This window comes from Podarcis filfolensis (assembly GCF_964270895.1).
Source record: "Podarcis filfolensis genome assembly, chromosome: 9".
Taxonomy (NCBI): Eukaryota; Metazoa; Chordata; class Lepidosauria; order Squamata; family Lacertidae; genus Podarcis; species Podarcis filfolensis.
This window is the reverse complement of record NC_139610.1, coordinates 24,571,339-24,592,384: the sequence shown is the minus strand read 5'-3', so window position 1 is coordinate 24,592,384 and position 21,046 is coordinate 24,571,339. Positions and strand designations below refer to the sequence as shown.

At 47.4% G+C, this 21,046-nt stretch overlaps 1 protein-coding gene across 5 annotated transcripts in view; it reads left to right on the top strand.

Annotated features, from left to right (window-relative positions):
* The first annotated feature begins 4,281 nt into the window (after positions 1–4,281).
* The window catches only part of PDGFRA (platelet derived growth factor receptor alpha), a 56,778-nt gene continuing 40,013 nt past the window's right edge, over positions 4,282–21,046 (top strand). Inside the window, exon 1 of one of the 5 annotated variants that reach the window (XM_083630179.1) lies at positions 4,282–4,571. Coding sequence is in view for 1 of the 5 variants with exons in the window: in XM_083630177.1 (XP_083486303.1) it covers positions 7,517–7,552 (36 nt within the window). In the remaining 4 variants the exon portion in view is untranslated. Of the gene's footprint in view, positions 4,572–5,266; positions 5,607–6,145; positions 7,553–19,703; positions 19,727–21,046 lie in introns of those variants that run through there. The other 4 variants (XM_083630180.1, XM_083630177.1, XM_083630181.1 and 1 more) reach the window with 4 other exon arrangements.

The window sequence follows — 21,046 nt, the reverse complement described above, 5'->3', positions numbered from 1 at the left end:
CACTGGACTATAACATTAATGAAAACTACACTGGTGCTTTATTCATAGACACATTTATCTGGGAGTAAATCCCATTGATATTCACTTTTGCGCAGCTACCTATGGAATGCGCTGTAAGGCTAACTTTCTGGTAAGCGTCTAGTTCCCTGTTAGGATCTGATAGCTTCCCAAAAAAGGATAACTGAAGCAGGACAGACACTCTTCTTCACAGATTGATGCCTAACGGAGGAATACACATTCGCCCCTCCTCTGACACGCCGGCTCCAGTTTGTTCTGCATATATATGAAGAATGTGGTGCTTAAAGGAGACGTTGCAAATCGCACGAAGCTTAAAATGGACTAGCTCAGTGAAAAACAAATGTCCTTCAGACTACTTTGGGGGAAAGAGGGAGATGATGGTTCTGAAAACCCCCCAACACGCACGCACACACACATGCGCACGAACAGCTTCTGATCAGTTACACAAGAAGCTCGTTTCCGCCTCCCCCACTGCCCCCCTCAAGGCAATGTTCCCATCCCTCTTCCCTGGAGCATCCTGGCTTCCCAGTGGCCACACAGTACCACACAGTCGACACGCAGGATGGAAAGGGCGCCGGTGGCACTTTCCCTTTTGGGCCAAGATAGCCACAGTTCACCGATCACAGCACACCCCTGCCATTAACGAGAGCTGGCTGGCTCCTGAGCACAATAGGATAGAGAAGGAGGCGAAGGATGAGAGAGAGAAGGGGGGGGGGCGCGGTTGACTTCAGCCCAGCGGGGCTCCCTTCCCAGCAAATGGCGAGGAGACAGCTGAGGGCTGGTGGGAGGGGGCCGGGGCAACAGTCTGCTTACCCAAGGGCACATATGGTGTGAATATTCTCTGCTTTCTATCAAGCCCCAGCTACTTAGATAAGGGGGAAAAAATAAACACCCAGGCTTTAGAGGAAGGGGGTTGGAGGCGGGGAAAGCGAGGATTTCTCGCCCTGTTCCCAAGCGCAGGAGGACCACACAGGGACGACACCTCTGCTCCTCTCCGTCCAACTATCTTGTAGGATCTTAGAATAACATCGCGGGATCAAAGGCCTCTCTTGGCCTCTCTTTAGCGCTCGCTCCCTGCAAAGTCGAAGAAAGGGTCCTGCTGTGTGTGTGTGTGTGTGTGTGTGTGTGTGTGTGTAATACCTCCCCCTCTCCTATTATTGATAGATGAGCTGCCTTCATATTAAGCTGGCCAAAGTCAGTCCGTCATCCATCCATAGATCTGTCCATCTACGAACTGTAGCATCAGAAGAAGGGATGTGTGATGATGCCCTCTGTCCCGATCTCACTTGCAAACCCTCCGTTTCTCCAGGCTTACAATCCTAACAAAGGCATTATTCAAATCAGGCACCTAATTACAAACAGAATACGCTTTCGTCTTCCCTTCTCCCCCACTCGCTCTTCCCGCCTCTTCCCCCCTTATCTTTCTTCCTTTCTTTTCTGTTTTCCAGAGCAGTAGCTCCGTCTTCACATCTGGCCCGGACTATACGTCCTGCAACAAAAGTACCCATTATCAGTTCTCCAGGCTTTTTATCTGCACAGAGAAACCCCAACCCCCGCTTTCCCGCCCTCTCCTCTCCTTCCCTGCGCGCTGACGGCGCACGGGCAGATCCAGCGGACTCGGTTAGACTGTAGCAACTTGGATAGAAGCAGACGCAAGCCCACCGACAACAATGAGACCTGATCGGCTTAAATCCAACATCTGGTCGTGTGACCTTCCCACCCCCCACCCCATGCAGGAGGGATATTGCCATAGCTGTCAACTTTTCCCTTTTCTTGCGAGGAATCCTATTCGGAATAAGGGAATTTCCCTTTTAAAAAAAGGGAAACGTTGACAGCTATGGATATTGCCAGTGGAGCATCTTTGCCACTGATCATTGTTATTTACTGTGCACTGTGTTGCTTCACACTCCTTTTCTATTATTAAACTGCTGATTATTATTTCCCTCCCTTCTCTCCACAGAGCTTAGCCGACGCTTGCAGTCCACAAACCAGGTACACCAAAGCGCTCTTTTTGGAGTCCAAACTCAACCCCCACCCCCGGGGGCCTCTGAAGCAATTGAGTTCTTGCAATCGGTCAGTTTCAGGAGATTTCTCTCCCCCCCCCTCCATCTCCCCAATCCATAACATAAACCTGTATTTCCTGTATTAGCTTTTCAGCCATAATCAACTCCGAGAAGGTAAGTTACACACATAGGATTTTTCTTCCCTGGCGCTGAGCTGCAGATTGCAGAGTGCCGTTCCTCTCCAGGCAATACGGTATCCTGTTAGCATTCCGAACAAGGGGCTGTTCATAGGTTTGCCTCCAATGATTTCCTGAAGGAACATGTGGAAGCAATAGGCCAGGGCTGCGCATTCACCCCAGTTGACGATGCAGCCGTGGAAAGAGAGTCGTGCTAAGGGGGCTGCAGGCAATATGAGCCCAGAGAAACGCAATCTGGAAACACAACCAGAGGCGATCCTTGACATGAGCAGGGAAAGTCTGCCCTTGAGAGCAAGGCAGCCAGTTCCTCTGCCTCCACAAGGTCCCTTAGAATTGCCAGATCCCTTCAGCCAGCTGCTCCTGATTTCAGCCCCAGAAACAAACATACGGTGGATGGACACGTGTCATGGACGGAGAGCCCGGAGGGGAAATAGCCTTTCCCAATCAACTTATAGCCCGAGCGATCATTTCTCTGGACGATAGCTCTTCTTCCAAGCAGCGTCTGGGATGGTGATGACCCACCACAGCTCTACAGGATAAGGGATGGCAGCAACCCGCTCCCTATAGAGATAGAGGCAGTGCGTTTTCAAGGATGGCCAGAGAGCAACAGGCAATATCTGGCAACCGAGTGATGAACTGAACTGAGCTGAAAGACCCCTGCAGGAATTTTCCATTGGGGGGAAGGGAGAAAGAGAGCAAAAGCAGTTTGCGGGGGAAAGGAAAAGAGTTTACGCCAGAAGACCCTCGGTTTTTTTGTGGTTGTTGCTGCTGCTTTTTTTTCTTTCCAAATGTATTATTCTAACGCGCGCCTTGAAATGGAGATGATCAGCGCCTCCCCGCACCCTCCACCTCCCCGCGCTCTTTGCTGGAGCTGCACTGCCCCCTTGGCCACCAAAGCGGAACAGCTCCGAAGTTGCAAGAAGCGGCGCGTTCTGATGCTTCATTTCACACGAGCTAGACGGAAAATAAATATAGCAGCCCGTTCTAACTCCCACGATGATAGCGCCCAGATCTCCTTGTCCCACCAACATTTCTCTCTCTCTCTCACACACACACACGCACACACGCACGCAACACGCCCAGGAAAGCTCACAGCATCTCTTCCTTATCCAGTCACCAAACTCCAATCTGACCCAGCTATTCTGGCACCCCAGTTCAAAACAGTCTTTCGAGTGACACTTGATGCGCTTCGGATCGTCGTAAAATCACAGAATCGTAGGGTCATCTATAGCCCAACCACCTGGAAACTTTTGCCCACGTGAGGCTCTAACCGACGATCCTGAGCTTAAGAGTCTCATAGCTCTACCAGCTGAGCTATTCACAGATCACTGTAGCCCTCCTGCAGTTTCAGGCGGAATATCTTCCCGGATAGAAACTTAACTCCCTGGTTATCTACCTTGGGATGAAGAAGACCTTTACATGGTTCTTGTGACTGTGCCTCAGCAAAAAAATCACGAAGCAATAGAATGCCACCATTGTGGAAAAGGGATGGATGGGCATATTCCCTCCGCCCTTCCTCTCCAAACCTCCCATTCTCCTTTTTCCGTTTCATTCACAAATACTCCGTAAGCAACAGGGGCTTCGCTAGCGCTCCCGGAGCCGCGGTCTGATCAGTCCGCAACAACCCATCTCAGCTTTCCCTCCACACAGACTGGCTGCAGGGCTGGGGCCAGTGTGCGAAACGACAGTATCATAAATAAACCAGCAAGTCGGGACGACCCCGATTGCGCCTCCATCAACTTACATGGCGAGCGTGAACCCAAGTCTAGGCAGCTGACCGACCCACCGTCCCTGGGACTGTGTGAGGAGGGGAAACTTCTGTTCGTTCATGAAACTGGGACCATTTGGGAAGAAGGGGAAATAAAGTCACCCCCTGTCGTGCAAATGTCCCCCTCCCACCCCCAGCCTCTACCATATGGTCAAGCTCTCCCCATCGCCAACACACACACACACACACACACACACACACACACACACACACAGAGGCACGCACGCACTTCTCCGCCCCCGTCCCAAATGAAGCCCGAAAGCCAGGGCTGACCCCCCCTTTCCCGCCCCCCTCCAGCGTAAGAGGCGGGCAGAGGAGCTCAGGCGCCCAACAAACCAGGGAGGCTCTTATTATGAAGGAGCGCGGGGGGTGGGGCTTCATTTCCTGACAGCTATTTACTTGAAGCAAATGATTAGTTTGGGCAGGATGGTCTCTAGCATTGAATCAATTACAGGACTCTGTTTCTGAGGCCATCAGAGAAAGGGAAATAGCAGCAGGGAGACTGGGACCTTACTTGGGGGGGAAAACAAAAACAAAGTTTTCGTTCTCCTCGTACTATTTTTTATGGATTATTAACACAAGAAGGTAAGGGAAGGGATTTCTTCCTTCTCTCTCTCTTTCTCTCTTTTTCCTTCGGGATGTTTTCGAGGTCGGATTCTAGCAAACGGAGAGCTCGGTGTGTCTGGGTGGGATAAGAAAGCGCCTTCGGGGACCCAGGCGCGCGGTGGGAGGGAGACTTTGCCACGCGATTCTATGCGCGCAGAAGTAAAGTAACCGAGCCCCCTCCCCGTCGATCAAGTAGGGAACTGAATCCTAAGGCAGTGTGTCCAAGACCGAGCCTTCTCTTGAAACAACCGGGAGCAGCAGGAAAGTTTTTGGATTTGCGGGGCAGCTTGTCGCAAAGAGAGGGGGGCGGTGGTGGAAGCGGAACTTTCGCCAAGGTGAGACGCTCTCTTTCTTCCTGGCGCGGAGCGAGAAAGAGGCAGCGCTCTGGCGCAGAGGGGAAGATGGAGAGGTGGGGAATCTCCGAGGATCTGGTCTGCGGATGAGCTGGATGGGATGTTGGGGGAAGATACAGGAGTGGACAGAGAAACACCTCAATTCGGAGTCAAGCTCCAATTCGGATTCCTGCCCGTAAGGCAAGTGTCCCCAGCCAGTCGCCAAGGGATCTCCGCCATCGGGTGTTGCTCTCCGGGGAGCTGTGAACTCGGGTCTGAAGGGAGGCTGCGGTGCTGGCGGAAAGAAAAAAAACTCTGCCTGCTTCTTGGCAGCGTTAATGACAACCAGATTCGGCGGAGCGCGCAGGGGCCACCGCGCCGCATTCCTGCAGCTGGGCTGGGAGGAGGGACTGGGGAAGGGGGGCAGCAGCAGAAGGGGGGCTCCTGCAGGGGAGGGGAAAGAGGGGCGCGAGTGTTTGTGTGTGCGCGCGCGCGCCTGCCCCAAACTGGAGTGAAGCCCCTTTTGAGTGTATGCGCGTTTAAACAGCGGGGATAATCTGCAGATGAATCACGGAGCAGGAAGAGGACTGGGGAGCTAGCCATGCAGCCTTGGCTTCTCGGTCCTGCCTGTGCTCAGCAGATGCAGGGAGGTCGGGGGACAGCTTAGAGCCTGTTGCGGAAGGTAAGAGGCAAGAAACCGTGGCAGTCCTAAAATCCAGGTCTCTCTCATTCTCTCTCTCTCTCTCTCTCTCTCTCTCTCTCTCTCTCTCTCTCCTCTCTTTCCAATAACCACTAGAACTCTTCGTTCCTCGCCCTTTCCTTTCCCCTCTAAACCGAAGCCACTCCGAATCTGGTGATCCCAGTCTACCAGACACAGAGGGAACTCCCCCCCCCCGTCCGTGTTTATCTGCCCTCTTAATTCGAAGAGCGCCCAGTGGCACTCTAAACGTGGCCAAAATATTCTTTCAAAAGCAGATACCGGTACTTTCGCCCTTTGGGGTGACTGGCTGCCACTACACCCCCTCCCTGCCCTCTCCACTACGTCCCTAAAGACGCGCATTTACTTCGACCCATCCTAGCCTTGCGCGCAAGCTGGACCCGAGGAACCAGGCGAGGAAGAGGAAACTTTTGGTTCGGGGATTGCAGACGCTGCTTATGGAAAACCCGACGGGGCTGTTTGTCTGGCGCTGCCAACGCTGCAAGGCGAGCCGAGTCGCCTTGGAAAAAAGTTCTTGGGCGGGCGCACCAGGAAATGGCTCTCTCCTCGCTCGCTTGCTCAACGTTTTCTTTGGACCGGGATCGTCCATCCAGCAGCTCGTGGGCGATCCAAAGAACACGGCCGGCCGGGACAACCCGCTGGAGAGGACAGAAACGGATCTGGGACCGGGCGGGGGTGGCGGAGGGCGAGCACACAACCCCCAAAGCGGGAGTTTACTCTGGATTAGCCTCCACAAACACACTCCTGCGGAGAGGTTTTTCTTCCTTGCTTGCTTTGAGAGAAAAAAAGTCCCTGAAGTCCTTTGCAACTCCGCTTCAGATCGCTTTGGCTCCGAAAGGGCCACAGAACTGGGATGTATCTCTCTTTGGAGCCTAAGAATTTGTCTTCTTCATTTGTCTCCATTTGTCTTCTCCGTTTCTATGGACATTTCATCCCCCCCTCCCCTAAAAAGGTGAAGCGACTTGGAGGACCTTGATTTTGTTAACGAAGCGGACGACCCTGACTCTCTCTTTTTGCCTCGTTTCTTGACCCAACGGGGCGGACCTGGAGTTCCACTTGCAGCACCTTTTCCGCGGCACTTTGTTCCGAGGTGAGGCACCATTTGTGAAATCTGGAGTTTCCCGGAGAAGGCAACCAAAGCTCAGCACCAGCGCGCCCTTCTGCCGTCTCCTCCTATTTTCCCCCATCACAGCCCCGTCTAACTGGAAATCTATAGGCCACCGTTGATTCGAGTGGCTTTTATACTGATAATTTTTTTGCCTCCTGATGCTTTGACCGAGGGGACTTTTGGCAGACGCGGGTCTATTCTGGCCTTCCGATCCTAAAGGGCTGCGTCACAAGGATTAACTAATTTTCATCTACAGAAAGGGTGCCATCCCAAACCCCACGTAAATCAACTCTGAAACACCGCTTGGCTGGAACACCTTGGAATCTACTCCACACAAAGAATCCGTAGCCGGGAGTCCCTTTCATCTTCGACAGTCACTATCGCCCGGATCTCCCTGAAACCTGGAGGGATCTTTTTCACTAGGTGATCTGATAGCAAATCCTCCAGGAAGACCATAACCCCTCTCGGCCAAGAACTCACGGGAGGCGGGCACAGAATAATAGGCTCCCCTTTCGCTTCACCCCGCCCCCAAATTTTTGTTTCTAGAATTTGGTCCAGACAATCCTATTGTTTTCTCGCAGCGAAGGAGTAAAAGCGTAAGGGTGATCTTCTCTTGATCTAAGCTTTTCTTTCTCTGCTCTCTTTCCTCATTCACTCTTCTTTTTAAAACGAGAGCCCCGATGTGAAGTCCTTGGTCTCTGCGAGGAAACAGATCCTCGAGCCAGTTAAGCCGCAGCGCTGCTTTCTTCTAAGGCGCCTTCCTTCAATGGACTTTCGAGGCCAGCGACTCCGGCTTAACAAGGTGTGTGGACAGAGACCCACCAAGTCCTGGCGGGCATTAAACGGGCAGGCTGTGAAAAGCGTGTGAACGTAAGCAGTCTCCAAGATAAACAATGAGAGAAGGTCGAGGCGTCTCTTTACAATGCGCAGTTGTTTTGGATTGGAAGCTAGCTTGCGCCGCTTACTCTGGAATGGATCCCTTAAGTCGAGTCTGGCTGGTTGTTGCCTGACTTTTTCCCTTTGCTCCATGGGTTTATCGAATATGGGTGAAGTCCACACGTGCATGGTCATTTTCTGATCACACGCGTTGGTGACTCGCAGTTGAACGTGTGAACAGACCGGGGCTGCAAAGAATGGCTTTTGAAGCGGCATGTCTTTATGGTCTGTGGTGTCTCATTCACACATGCAGTTCTGTCTTCTGTAAGCGAGGAAACGGACGCAAACCAGGGTCCAGATGTTGTTCTTCAGCGATCATCTCAAAATCTAGGCCTCATGCTAAGACACTGAAACGCGGGTCAGAGCGCATAGAAAGGAGATGGGGGAGCAGGCAACTGGATTTTTTTTTGAGGTGCAGTAACGTGGTTAGAATGTCGCTTCATAAGTTACGTGTTGCCCTAGAAATCTTATTGCTGACACGTGAAAGGGGCGCCTGGTAGCAAATCGAAGTTCTTGCGCGCTGCCAGATATTCGGGATTCGAACCCGCGCCTGAGTTTCCTTTCCTTGCCCAGAAGGCCACAATGGCTCTCGAGTCTATGTCTCAATATTGCCGCTTTTAAAAACACGGAGAAAGGAAAGCGGCATCTGTTATGTGCTGGCTTTAGGAAGGGGGGTGGTGACTTTTAAAATACATGAGACCCCTCCGGAGAAGAGGGGAGAGAGGGCGGGGCGGAGGAACCTAGGAAGACTTGCAAACTTCGCTTTGTTTTGCTTCCCCAGGCAAGGCCTTGGTGATTCCTATACGGGTGGAAAACAGCGGTCTCCAAATCGCTGACTGGGGCTGGGGCTGGGGCTGGCGAGAAGTCATGAATGCGGTTTGCTGCTCGGCTACAGAATCACATTCTCCCTCCCTCCTCTAAAACTGTCGAGTCCGCAGGTCGACCCCCCGCCCCCCCGCAAAGACTTCTCGCGATAAAGTTGAGCAAGGGTGGGAGGGAAGACAACTAGCGAGGAGTCACGTACCCCTGATCTTGACACGCGACGTGCACTGCAGGGGGTTGGACTAGATGACCTTGGCTCCCTTCCACCGTTACAATTCTATAATTCCGTGATCTGCCAAGAAGAGCACGGGGTGGTGAACTCATTAATTACCGGGAAATGGCAAAGTCCATGATCAGTACCACACCAGGAGTTGGGGGTGGGGGGAGGCGGGGGATATGAAAGAGAGAAGAAGAAAGTTTAGAATTTAAGACCAGGCACTAAAAACGCTGGACACGTGTGTGTGTGTGTGTGTGTGTGTGGAGAGAGAGAGAAGTAGCGGAGGAATCGCGCAGAATTTCTTGAATGCTGCTGTGTTGACTGTGTGATGTGGCGGGGTGGGTCGGCTTGGACCGTGCCAGATCTTCTGATTTCCCAAGGGAAGAGGCAGCAGTAAATTATAGCCGCGAGGTCAGATTCGTCCTCTGCGCCGTTTTGCAACAACGCACAACAGCAGCAGCGAGGCGTTGAGGTTGGCGGTGCTCTGCTGCCCCCCAGCGATTGTTTTGGCGAATTGCGAGCGCCTTGTGCCAGAGAGTGAGGGGGATGTGGACAGGAGACCCCATTCATCGCTAGTAGTGAATCTGCTTTTGAGCACTCTCCCTTCCTCACATTATAAGGAACTTCCTGCGGGGACGCATGACGGACTGAATGGAAAGCCCTCTTGCTTACAAGATATGTGGGGACCCTCAGCTGCTGCTATTCTAACTCCCGGGCTTTTCTGGCCACGCTGCAAGTAGTACCCTACAAAGAGCGAAGCCTTAAGATCCATTCATTCACCAAATAGTTGAGCATGATTTAAATTTGGAGGGTCCTGCGTTGGTTGCTGCCCTTGGTTTCAGAGAAACTTGATCTTGTAGCCAGGAGTTTGGAACAGATGGCTCTTCCAGTGCTCTAATTCAACATTTATACGTTATTATAATTTGTTATCCCTCTCTCTAATTTTGAACTCATTGTCCCTGAAATGAAGCTGAAATGGAGTATCTGAGAAACAAGTGGGAGTTGTTTGTATGCTTGGAGGAGCTTGAATTGTTTGCAGAAGTACAAAAACCCCCAACCTTTAAAAACAAACCAACACAAGACCACAAAGTGGACAAAGAATACCTCTGAACATGTGCAGAGTAGATTTCTTCCAACATTGGAGTGGTCACAGGTCCACAAACAGTCCCAGGTTTTCAGAGCAGGGAATGTGGCATCTCAACCCAGACATCTTCTGCTTTAAATATTAAGAACTAGGAGAATACCCTGCCCCTTAAAACACACCTGATTTACTACATCTTATAGATTCCACTTACTCTGGTTGAATCAAATTTTGACCCTAGAGAAGTCAATGTGGGCACTGTTATTTTTGCATAAAGTGAGAATAACAAGAGCAATAAATCCTACTTCAAATGGTTTCTAGCGCAGTGGTGAATTCATATGATGTATTTTTTTCAACAGAGTTGATATCTGCAGTCAATTTTGATAGTGTGTGGATATGTGATTCTGGTTTTGTGAGTGGACCATTCTAAAGACTTGGTGGGTCAGACTGTATAAGACGTTCTGAAAGATCTCAAATGTGGTTCTCCAATGAGCTGTACAGAATGGTTGGGGGCAAGAGAGTCTAAGTGAATCATAAAAATATTATCATGACCATTTCTTCCATGTTGAGTATAAGCAGATGTTTTTGAAATGTTCTGCATGTTCTAATCATCCTGCCTGTGTCTGCTCCAAGTCATTTCCAGGGGAACAGCCCAAATCTTTCTGGTTAAACTTTTTTTAGGGGGTGGGGATATTTTCCAGGTTGTGTGGCCAGATTCCGAAGTCAACTCGTGTGGATTTAGCTAGTCAAAACAATTGCTGTGACAACCTGCCTGGCATTCAGTGAACGAACTAGCCTGAATGAGGAAAACCTTTTAAAAAGTGGTTGTGCGAATTTATCATCAGACTCTGAGCCCTGTGATTTTCAGTTTGCAGAATCTGACGGAAATCAGTATTTTGCCACTTAAAAAATACAATTCCACCACGAGTGACTGACACACACACGAAAAGGGACTGAAGATAATGCAGGAAAAGCTTGAACCCAGTTTAGATAGCCTGGAGTTCACTTTTCAAGTATTCTGAACAGAACTTCATTTATAGATAATAAAAACCACTCAATTGAGAAGTAATGTTGAAGTCCCACCTCTCCTGCTAGATCTGTTGTGGCTCCTTGAGTACAGACCTCATGGCTTGACCTTGTGACTTTCCCTTGACCCTAATAAAGGCATCATGTTACTGCTACTATCTCTGAGATCAGTAAGGCATGGTGAATATTAAGCTGGTGTCTAGAAATAATGATTTTCAAAGGCATTGAGACTCCAAGTGAATAGCTCAGTTGGTTAGAATGTGGTGCTGATAGTGTTAAGGCTCATGTGGGACACCTGCATATTCCTGCGTTGCAGGAGACTAGATGATCCTCAGGATTGCTTCTGACTCTATAATTCTGTGATCTCCTTTTCTTACGGGGTTGCTGTTACATGGCTATTAAGAAATGCAGTGGCTTGCCCCAAAGCACCAAGCAAAAATCCATTTGTGTGTGTGTGTTTGTGTGACATTGTGGGTTTTACTCAGCTTTAAGGATTCCATGTGTTGAACTGAGAGAGACTGGTTCTCCCCAGTTCAGAGTGGATTGTGACTCCAGAATCCTTTTGCTTCACCATATAGCTAGCAAAACAGCAATGGTTTGCTTGCTTAAGCCACCTGGAACTGCTCACTAAACTTATTCCGTTTCTGGCATGCTGTACCTGTGCTTCTGGCACTCTTTGACTGGAGGGTGTGTACAAAATGTGCAATGGATGAGGGGAACTGATGCTCTTGTCTCAATACTGAATTAGTTTACAATACAGTGGTACCTCGGGTTACAGACACTTCAAGTTACAGACTCCGCTAACCCAGAAATAGTACCTCAGGTTAAGAACTTTGCTTCAGGGTGAGAACTCCGACGCGGCAGCAGCAGGAGGCTCCATTAGCTAAAGTGGTACCTCAGGTTAAGAACAGTTTCAGGTTAAGAACGGACCTCCAGAACAAATTAAGTTCTTAACCCAAGGTACCAGTGTACTGGAAAAGCTTTATACTGCACAATGAGCATAGAATTCATTTTATATTTTTATAACCCATTCCTAGGCATGTTTACTACTCCTGAATTCAGCGGGGCATATTTTATTTTATTTTATTTCATTTCATTTACATTAATACCTCACCTTTCCTCCAATGAGATCAAGGTGGTGTTCATGGTTCACCCCCTACCTGTTTTATCCTCTCCACAACCCTGTGAGGTAGGCTGGACTGAGAGACAGCAACTGGCCCAAGGCCACCCAGTGAAGTTCATGGCTAAGTGGGGACTTCGAACCCCCGTCTCGCAGGTACATCTCTCTAACCTCTGTAGCAAAAGGGATGGATGGCAGCATTAAGTGTCCTTCAGCTTCCTCCAGCTGCTTTAAGGGTCAAAAGGATTCCTTAATTCCTTAATATTCCTTAATATAATGATAATTTAATAATTTATTAAAATGAATAATAAGGCTTAAATATGCGCAGCTTCACATTCTCTTTCCTCACTGTGTAAGTAGCAAGAAATCCTGGCTGCCCTGACATTAGCGACCTACAGCTTGGAGCTTATGTTCAGAGAATCTGAAACCTTTTTGAGTTAACACTCCTGCGTTACACCGTGAGGCACACATACCATCCTGGAATCTCAGTCAAGCAAAAGGCAACAGATGTTATCATGCTATGATCCAGCGATCCTTTAGTGACATAACATGTTAATGTGAAAAGGAAGTCTAGATGCCAAGATAGGAGAGTCGTAAGTGCACATATTTGGGCTTCTTTGGCAGAAAGGGTGGGATAGAACTAGAGTTAGTTTGTAGTAGTAGTAGTAGTAGTAGTAGTAGTAGTAGTAGTAGTTTATTTATATGCTGCTCATCTGACTGGGTTGCCCCAGCCACTCTGGGCAGCTTCCAGAAAATTAAAAACATTAAACACAGTAAAACACCAAACATTAAAAACTTCCCTATACAGGGCTGCCTTCAGATGTCTTCTAAAAGTTGTATCATTACTTATCTCCTTGACATCTGATGGGAGGGTGTTCCACAGGGCGGGTGCCACTACTGAGAAGGCCCTCTACCTGGTTCCCTGTAACTTTGCTTCTAGCAGTGAGGGAACCACCAGAAGGCCTTCAGAGCTGGACCTCAGTGTCCGGGCTGAACGATGGGGGTGGAGACACTCCTTCAGGTATACTGGGCTGAGGCCATTTAGGGCTTTAAAGGTCAGCACCAACACTTTGAATTGTGCTCGGAAACGTACGTGGTGGTAGTAGTATTTTTACATTGGTAGGGAAACAAAGGATCAGTTCACACATGCATATTCATCACTCATGGACTGCTGCTCAAGCATTGGCATAGCTGCCCCCCCCATCAAGTAAATACCGGTAAATAAAAATAACTAACTGAGCAATTGCATTGAAGATAACTCGGTTCTGCCTCACCCCAGCATAAAGCCTGTCCCCCTAAAATAAATCATGGCTATGCCCATCACTTCACGTAGCAATTTGCACGTGCCAATGACCTGTCACAGATTAGGCACAGCAGACAGCATCTTTTTATCACAGGTTAGCTGAAACTTAAAACCCTTCCCTTTAGTAGGTGAACAAGACTTCTCTCTACCACAGGTTGATATTTCACTCCAGCCAGTGACGCTTATCCAAAAATAGGAGACCACACTTAGAGTGAGTAGATTACATGGTAGCTTGTCGCTCCAGAATGCCAACCCTTTTGGGGTGCTGATCCAGCAGGCTCCCCATATTCTGGCTTAAACAATAGTTTGCTGCTTTTCTGTGTTACAATGATAACAGCAACACAGGACTCCGAATGCATATATGTTTAGAGACTTTTTTTAAAGGTGGCGGAATCCTCCGCCACATGAAGTTTCAACTTGGGCCAATACGAAGTTCACTGGCGTTTTCAAACTATGCCAAGCATAGGTAAAGGGACCCCTGTTCATTAGGTCCAGTCGCGGACAACTGTGGGGTTGCGGCGCTCATCTTGCTTTACTGGCTGAGGGAGCTGGTGTACAGCTTCCGGGTCATGTGGTCAGCGTGATTAAGCCGCTTCTGGCGAACCAGAGCAGGGCACACAATTGCCATTTACCTTCCCGCCAGAGTGGTACCTATTTATCTACTTGCACTTCATTCTTTTGAATTTCTAGGTTGGCAGGAGCAGGGACTGAGCAACGGGAGCTCACCCTGTTGCGGGGATTCGAACCGCCGACCTTCTGATCGGCAAGCCCTAGGTTCAGTGGTTTAACCCACAGCGCCACCCTACGTCAAGCATACTTTACCACAAGTGGGAGGCTGGCGCTCAATAGTAGACCTGTAACTTAAACGGCCCCGGGTCACATGTCCATCACTCAACGTATTTGATGCAAGGTTGCAGCAAGGTGGTGTTCCTTCCATGGGAGCAGCAAACTAGGGAGGCATTAGGAAAAGACCCTTCTCTTCTTTCTTCTCCTCTGCTCTTTCAGCATTTCCTTGGCTGGGAAACAGTCCAGGAAATGAAATACTTGCAGCGGGTAATGGGCCAAAAGGGGGAAGTGATATCCATCAAACCAAGGAGGAATCGACATTTTTTGGAAAGCAATCTTGGATACGGGCCTTGGATGGAGAATTTGATCCTGTAACTCATTCAGGTTTTACGCCTGTGAATTCATCATCTTTAAAATGGATCTAGGAAGCCAATTTTTTTATTGCCTGCTCCTCTCTCCCCTGGAGTCACTGAAAGCTGCAGAATCCCCTGCTATTCCTTGCACTGGGAATTTCTGCTTTCGGTTGAACTTTGCTAGGAAAAAAGCCAGCAACCGTGAAAAGTTGCAGGTGGCCCCATGAACATGTTTCAATGAAGCTTGCAAAATATAAAGCTTTCTTCAAAATGCGTTTCTTTTTATTGGGCTTCCTTGATGCTTTCTTGGAAAAGTGCAACATCTCTTTGGGGAGACTATAGGCTGATTAGCATCTGATGACCCAAAAGGAGGTTTTCAATCCTTGCAAATGTTGGACAACCTTGTGATTATGTAACTGGTTCCTTACCTGGTTCTAATAATGCTTGGGCAGTTTCTAGGACTATGGGGTCATGGCATTTAGCAAAAGCAGAGCAGAAATACATATTTTTTTTTCCATTTTAAAATCAAGGTTTTCCAGCAGATGTTATTTAGGTAATCTGGATTCACTCCAAAATTGATCTGTCGCCTCTGAGGCTAAAGTTCGCATCAGTCAAAAGTAATAGAACGTTGCTGTATCAGCGTGAATCAACAGTGCCGCCAACTGGCCTGTTGGAGTAAATGCAGCCAAATCACACCGCAGGAGCTTCATAGCAGGGCTCAATGGTGTTTTAGGAGGAGGGTAAGATGGGTGAATTTTCTTTCTCTTGCTCCATTCGCTCTTCTAAAGCTGGTCCCCTGACTTCTGTTTATCCATCACTCACACTTTAACATGGCATTGCTTGAGAGCGGCAGACAGAATTTTGTGAACTGGCTATTTTATGGCAATACAGTGAAAGACTGTACTTTAGATTGTGTAGCCCACTCCTATGCATGGTTACTTACAGGTAAGCCCCATTCTGTTTAATGTGGCTTCCTCCCAAGCACGTTTGCGTAAGATTTTGCAGCAACAGGCAGCAATTTTATGCACATTTTCGCTGGGAATAAACCATCACGCAAACAGTTTACTTGTATTTTGTATTTTTTAATAAACATGAATACAATTGAGCTGTTACTTTGCTTCCCTTCTGAGGAACTGCAGAATGGCTGGCTTGGTGTTGTTTATTGTAATGCCCACTTACTAGTGTTTTGGAGGGACACGGGTGGCGCTGTGGGTTAAACCACAGAGCCTAGGACTTGCCAATCGGAAGGTTGGCAGTTCGAATCCCCGAGACGGGGTGAGCTCCCGTTGCTCGGTCCCTGCTCCTGCCAACCTAGCAGTTTGAAAGCACGTCAAAAGTGCAAGTAGATAAATAGACACCGCTCTGGCGGGAAGGTAAACGGCGTTTCTGTGCGCTGCTCTGGTTCGCCAGAAGCGGCTTAGTCATGCTGGCCACATGACCCGGAAGCTGTACACCGGCTCCCTCGGCCAATAAAGCGAGATGAGCACCGCAACCCCAGAGTCGGCCACGACTGGACCTAATGGTCAGGGGTCCCTTTACCTTTACTAGTGTTTTTGGTCTTAACTTTTCTAACAAAGAAGGGAGTAGCTCAAATTCCCATTTGCTCTACAAACCAACATGCCAACATCTTTTCTCTCTCTGCCCCCCCCCCCCGTATTTTCCAATTTGATCATCACCAAAATCAGGAACTTGTGGAGCAGCTCTCTACCCAGCCCCAAGCTGAATCAGAGCAAACAACAACCCCGGGAACCCAGAATTTGCTCCAATTGAGTGCTAGAGAGTGCATTTACACTGAGAAACCTCCAGGTCAAAAACAAAGCAAAACTTATCAGACACAGAGCTTTAAATGTGAACCTATGTCAGGAAAGAACAGGGCAAAAGTGTGGATAAGCCCTGAATCCTGATGTGGTTTATTTTAAACATGAGCACTTTATTGTAGAGTGTTTCTAAGTACACTGATTTGGAGTATTTTTCACTGAACTCAGTGCATTTTCTTTCTCTGTAAGTAGTTGGGAGTTGGTTGCAAGAAATAGACAGCAGAGGCAGCTTGAAGCACGAGAGGTTAGCTAATCAGAGAAGATTATGGGATTTTTTTTTAAAAGATGTATGTACTGTGGATTCTTTATCTAGGAAAAATACAGGCTAGAACTGTGGTTTTAAAAAAAAAGAGGAGGGGAGAAGAAGGCTGGAAGGGAAGACGACTTTGATGTCCAAGAGGCTCTTATCAGTGGGAGGCACTTTACATAAACACATGGCCATTATTGCTAATTGAAAAACCAAGGCAGATGACTTGTTTCTGCAGGAATGCCATCTGCTGAATTTCTGGAGTTGTTGTGCATGTTCTGGTCACCTGTCAGTCCTGGTGGGGGAACACAGGCTGCTGCTCATCCCTCTACTTACAGAAGGGCAGCCAGATCAAGATTGCAGTGGTCAGTAAATCACTCCTTTGGTTTTTCCTTGGTATTGGTTTAATGCTCCTCCCTGATATGCTGTTGCAGTTCCAATGCATGTCACAAGTCCAGTCTGTACACTGGTACCTTGGGTTACAGACGCTTCAGGTTACAGACTCCGCTAACCCAGAAATAGTACCTCGGGTTAAGAACTTTGCTTCAGCATGATAACAGAAATCGTGCTCTGGCGGCATAGTGGCAGTGGGAGGCCCCATTAGCTAAAGTGGTGCTTCAGGTTAAGAACAGTTTCAGGTTAAGAACGGACCTCCGGAACGAATTAAGTTCTTAACCAGAGGTACCACTGTATTTAGGAACATAGGAACCTTATAAAGAGTCAGACAATTGGCCCATCTAGCACAATATTGTCAACTTTGACTGACAGAGGTTTTCCAAGGTTTCAGACAGGAGCTTTTCCTACCTCTATCTGGAAATGTCAGGGATTAAGCATGCAAGTCCAATGCTGTACCATGGAGCTCTGGTTCTGCCCCAAGGAAGGACCTTATTCATAGAATCATAGAATCTTAAAGTTGGAAGGGTTCCTGAGTATCATCTAGTCCAACCGGCTGCAATGCAGGAATATGCACCTGTCCCATGTGGGGATCAAGCCTGCAACCTTGGTGTTTTCAGCACCATGCTCTAACCAGCTGAGCTATCCAGGCTCTAAGCTGATGGCACCCAGTATTCCCAGGCAGTCTCCCATCCAAGTACTAACCAGGCCTGACCCTGCTTAGCTTCCAAGATCAGATGGGATGAGGTGTATAGTATGGCTGTAAGCTATTCATTTTCTATCATATATGGAAAAGGAGTTTTGGTTGAAGCTGCTTAAAGCTAATTCCCTTTTTCTACAGATGGCGACAAATAATAGTTTAGTAGGGATGGATAAGAATGCGACTGGCAGTCCTATGGATGGTGTTTTGGGAGCACCTATGCTTGTATTGTACTTTGTCTGGTAGAAGAAGTGGATGCTATATGTTTATTAAGTCTTTTGAGTAAACATGCTTAGGGTCATGCTGTAAATTTGCTGTTGATAGAACCTGCTTCTTCAGTTGGGCAAAGGGAAGACACAAGATAACATCTGGTATGAAAGCAGCATGCGCTGTCACTTGTATTGAACTGCGCATGTTGCATAAGGAAAGAGGTACCGAGTTGTCATTTATAAGACAATATTTCTTGGCCTGTTGAGGTCTTGCTGCTATATTGTTTCAGAATCATCTGTTATGTGAGTTGATCTAGCATAGCGCATCATAGACTGTGGCCAGGATCCAAAAAGCTAGTTTTGTATACTCAGGACCATGTGCAGTGGAGTGTTTTGCCATATGGGTGTGTGTGTGTGTGTGTGTGTGTGTGTGTGATTGTTGTTTAACCCTACCCTTAAACTGCTATTCAGAATAGCTATGTGGGTTTCATGGTGACTGCGTTTGCAAGTTTGTATCAACACTGATGCAGAATAACCAGTGTGCTACAGAATGCTTTTTTAAAAAGAGAGTTATTATGGTTTTTGTTGTATGTGTCTTTTGCGGTTGTTGTTTGCATTGAAAAAATGATTAAATAAATGAGAGAGAGAGAGAGAGAGAGAGAGAGAGAGAGAGAGAGAGAGGAAGAAACTGCATCTTAGGGCCTGGTCCAGAAGCAACACCACTTCCAACACACTACAGCAGGGGTCAGCAAACTTTTTCAGCAGGGGGCCTGTCCACTGTTCCTCAGACCTTGTGGGGGGCCAGACTATATTTTGGAAAAAAATATATATGAACGATTCCTATGCCCCACAAATAACCCAGAGATGCATTTTAAATAAAAGCACACATTCTACTCATGTAAAAACACGCTGATTACCAGACCATCTGTGGGCCGGATTTAGAAGGCGATCGGGCCGGATCCAGGCCCCCGGACCTTAGTTTGCCTACCCATGCACTACAGACACTGCCACTGCAACCATGACAGCATTTATACCTGTGCATTTGCTAAAAACTACCTCAGTTTTTTTTAAAGAAACAACACCACATGTAATAGCCAGCCCTGTGTGTGTTTGTGTGCAATTTGCATCAGCGCATGGGGAGGAAAGGTTTAACCCCCTTATTCCCGCTGAAATTCTGACAAAAATCAAAATGGGATGATGTGAAGTGTTTTGAACACTCTAAATACAAAGGGGTGTGTGTGTGTGTGTGTGTGTTTGTGTGTGCTTTTTAAAAGAACCTCAGCATTTGCAATGCACATATTTTTAGACTTGGGAACATTTCTCAGTGACGCTGATTATGGCTGGTGTCAAATATGAAATCTCCCATGCCGCCAACTGTCAAACATGAAATGCCATTTCATGTCATCTATTCAATGCTGTCGGTAAATATACTAAAATGAAATGTATTTGGATACCATTTGCAGAGGACTGTTTGGGGGAACAGATATACTGGCTCAGACGATTTGTCTACCTAGTTCATTATTGACTACTCTGATTTGCAGTAACTCTCCAAGGTCTTGGGCAGAGGTCTTTGATGTCTGCTGCCTGACCCTTTTAGCCAGAGATCCCAGGGACTGAACCCGGGACCTCCTGAATGCAAAACTACAAGAAATTATAATTTCCTCATAAAATGCAAAAACGTTTTTGATCAAGTTTGTTTCAGCCACAGACAATTGCATCACTGACATGTATTTTGTGTATGCAACTTAGCACAGATTGAGACCAGCTTGATAAACCAGACAGCCTCTTAATAGTCCTGCTGAATGTTCCTAATGACCTCACCCATGTTTTCTTTGTAGAGCCTTCACCAAATCACACCGTCAGCCAGACCCACCTAATCCCAGAGTCAGTTCCAAGACTTCCATTGGGTTCAAAGGCAATTTCACTTGAAAAGAGAGTTCAGTGTTTGCCTTTTAGAAAGGAGCAGGTGGGCAGCTTGATTACCCAAGGCTGTAAATTACACATGGCACATAGAGAAAAAGCTTGTTAGTTGTTGTCCTGGAGAGATTAGCCATTGATTTACAGCCATTCGCTCGGCCAAACTTAAAAGAGAATGCAGTGATAGTAATAATGTATTGCTTGTCTTGCTCTTCAAGAAACAAAATACAATATGAACATGGACCCAGTCTTATATCCCTTTTCATGTATAGCAAGAGAGTTTCATCATACATTTAGAATCTAGGTTTTAAATGATCAAGGATATTTACCATATTTTTTGCTCTATAAGACTCACTTTTTCCCTCCTAAAAAGTAAGGGGAAATGTGTGTGCGTCTTATGGAGTGAATGCAGGCTGCACAGCTATCCCAGAAGCCAGAACAGCAAGAGGGATTGCTGCTTTCGCTGCGCAGTGATCCCTCTTGCTGTTCTGGCTTCTGAGATTCAGAATATTTTTTTTCTTGTTTTCCTCCTCCAAAAACTAGGTGCGTCTTGTGGTCTGGTGCATCTTATAGAGTGAAAAATACAGTATTTTACAAGAAAAATACATGTCAGATATTTATATAAAATGGAAATCCTGACATACTAAAAGCCCAGCAAACTATGATAACCATTGTCAGTGGAGTAATGTGTATCCTGATCTTCTGCCTATTTACCTTTGGAGTATGTTCATTGTACTAACTCCCCAGATATGTGTGCAGAGGATTGCAGCCTTGCTTGTTGCGAATGGTGAAGATCTTTGAAATCTGTGTATTCAGCACTGAACAGAGATGGGTCAAAGCAGAGCCTGTGTTTCTCTGGGGCTGTTTTCATAAGAAATTCCTGCAGCTTGAGGATAATGTTTTCAATGAGCCAAAGGAATTTGGAGAAGAGCATAACTAAATGGATGCTGTCTGTGGAATAGGCTAATCAAGATCAGGCTTTCAATTCATGCTCTCTTCCTCCCAGTACTGATGCTTTTGAGAATTGCATGTAGCATTTACTCTATCCTCAAGATCTTGCTTCAAACATTGAATGTAAGAGACTGAAATTTTGCAAGATCCACTTGGCATATTTTTGAAGATATCGTGTCTGATTTCAGTAGTTGGAGAAAGAGATAGGGGGCAAAATTTGCAGCAAGATTCGAAAGTGTGCTCTTAAATACATCTGAGATTTAAGACTGCAGCCTCATGCACACTGGCAAGTCCCACCGACGTCTGCAGAACTTCTGAGAAAATATGAAAGGGATTGTGCCGTGTGCTGTTAACAGCATTTGTTGTGGGTATCTTTTTTCAGTTCGCAATAAACAGAAATGTATGTGCTAATCTGCCA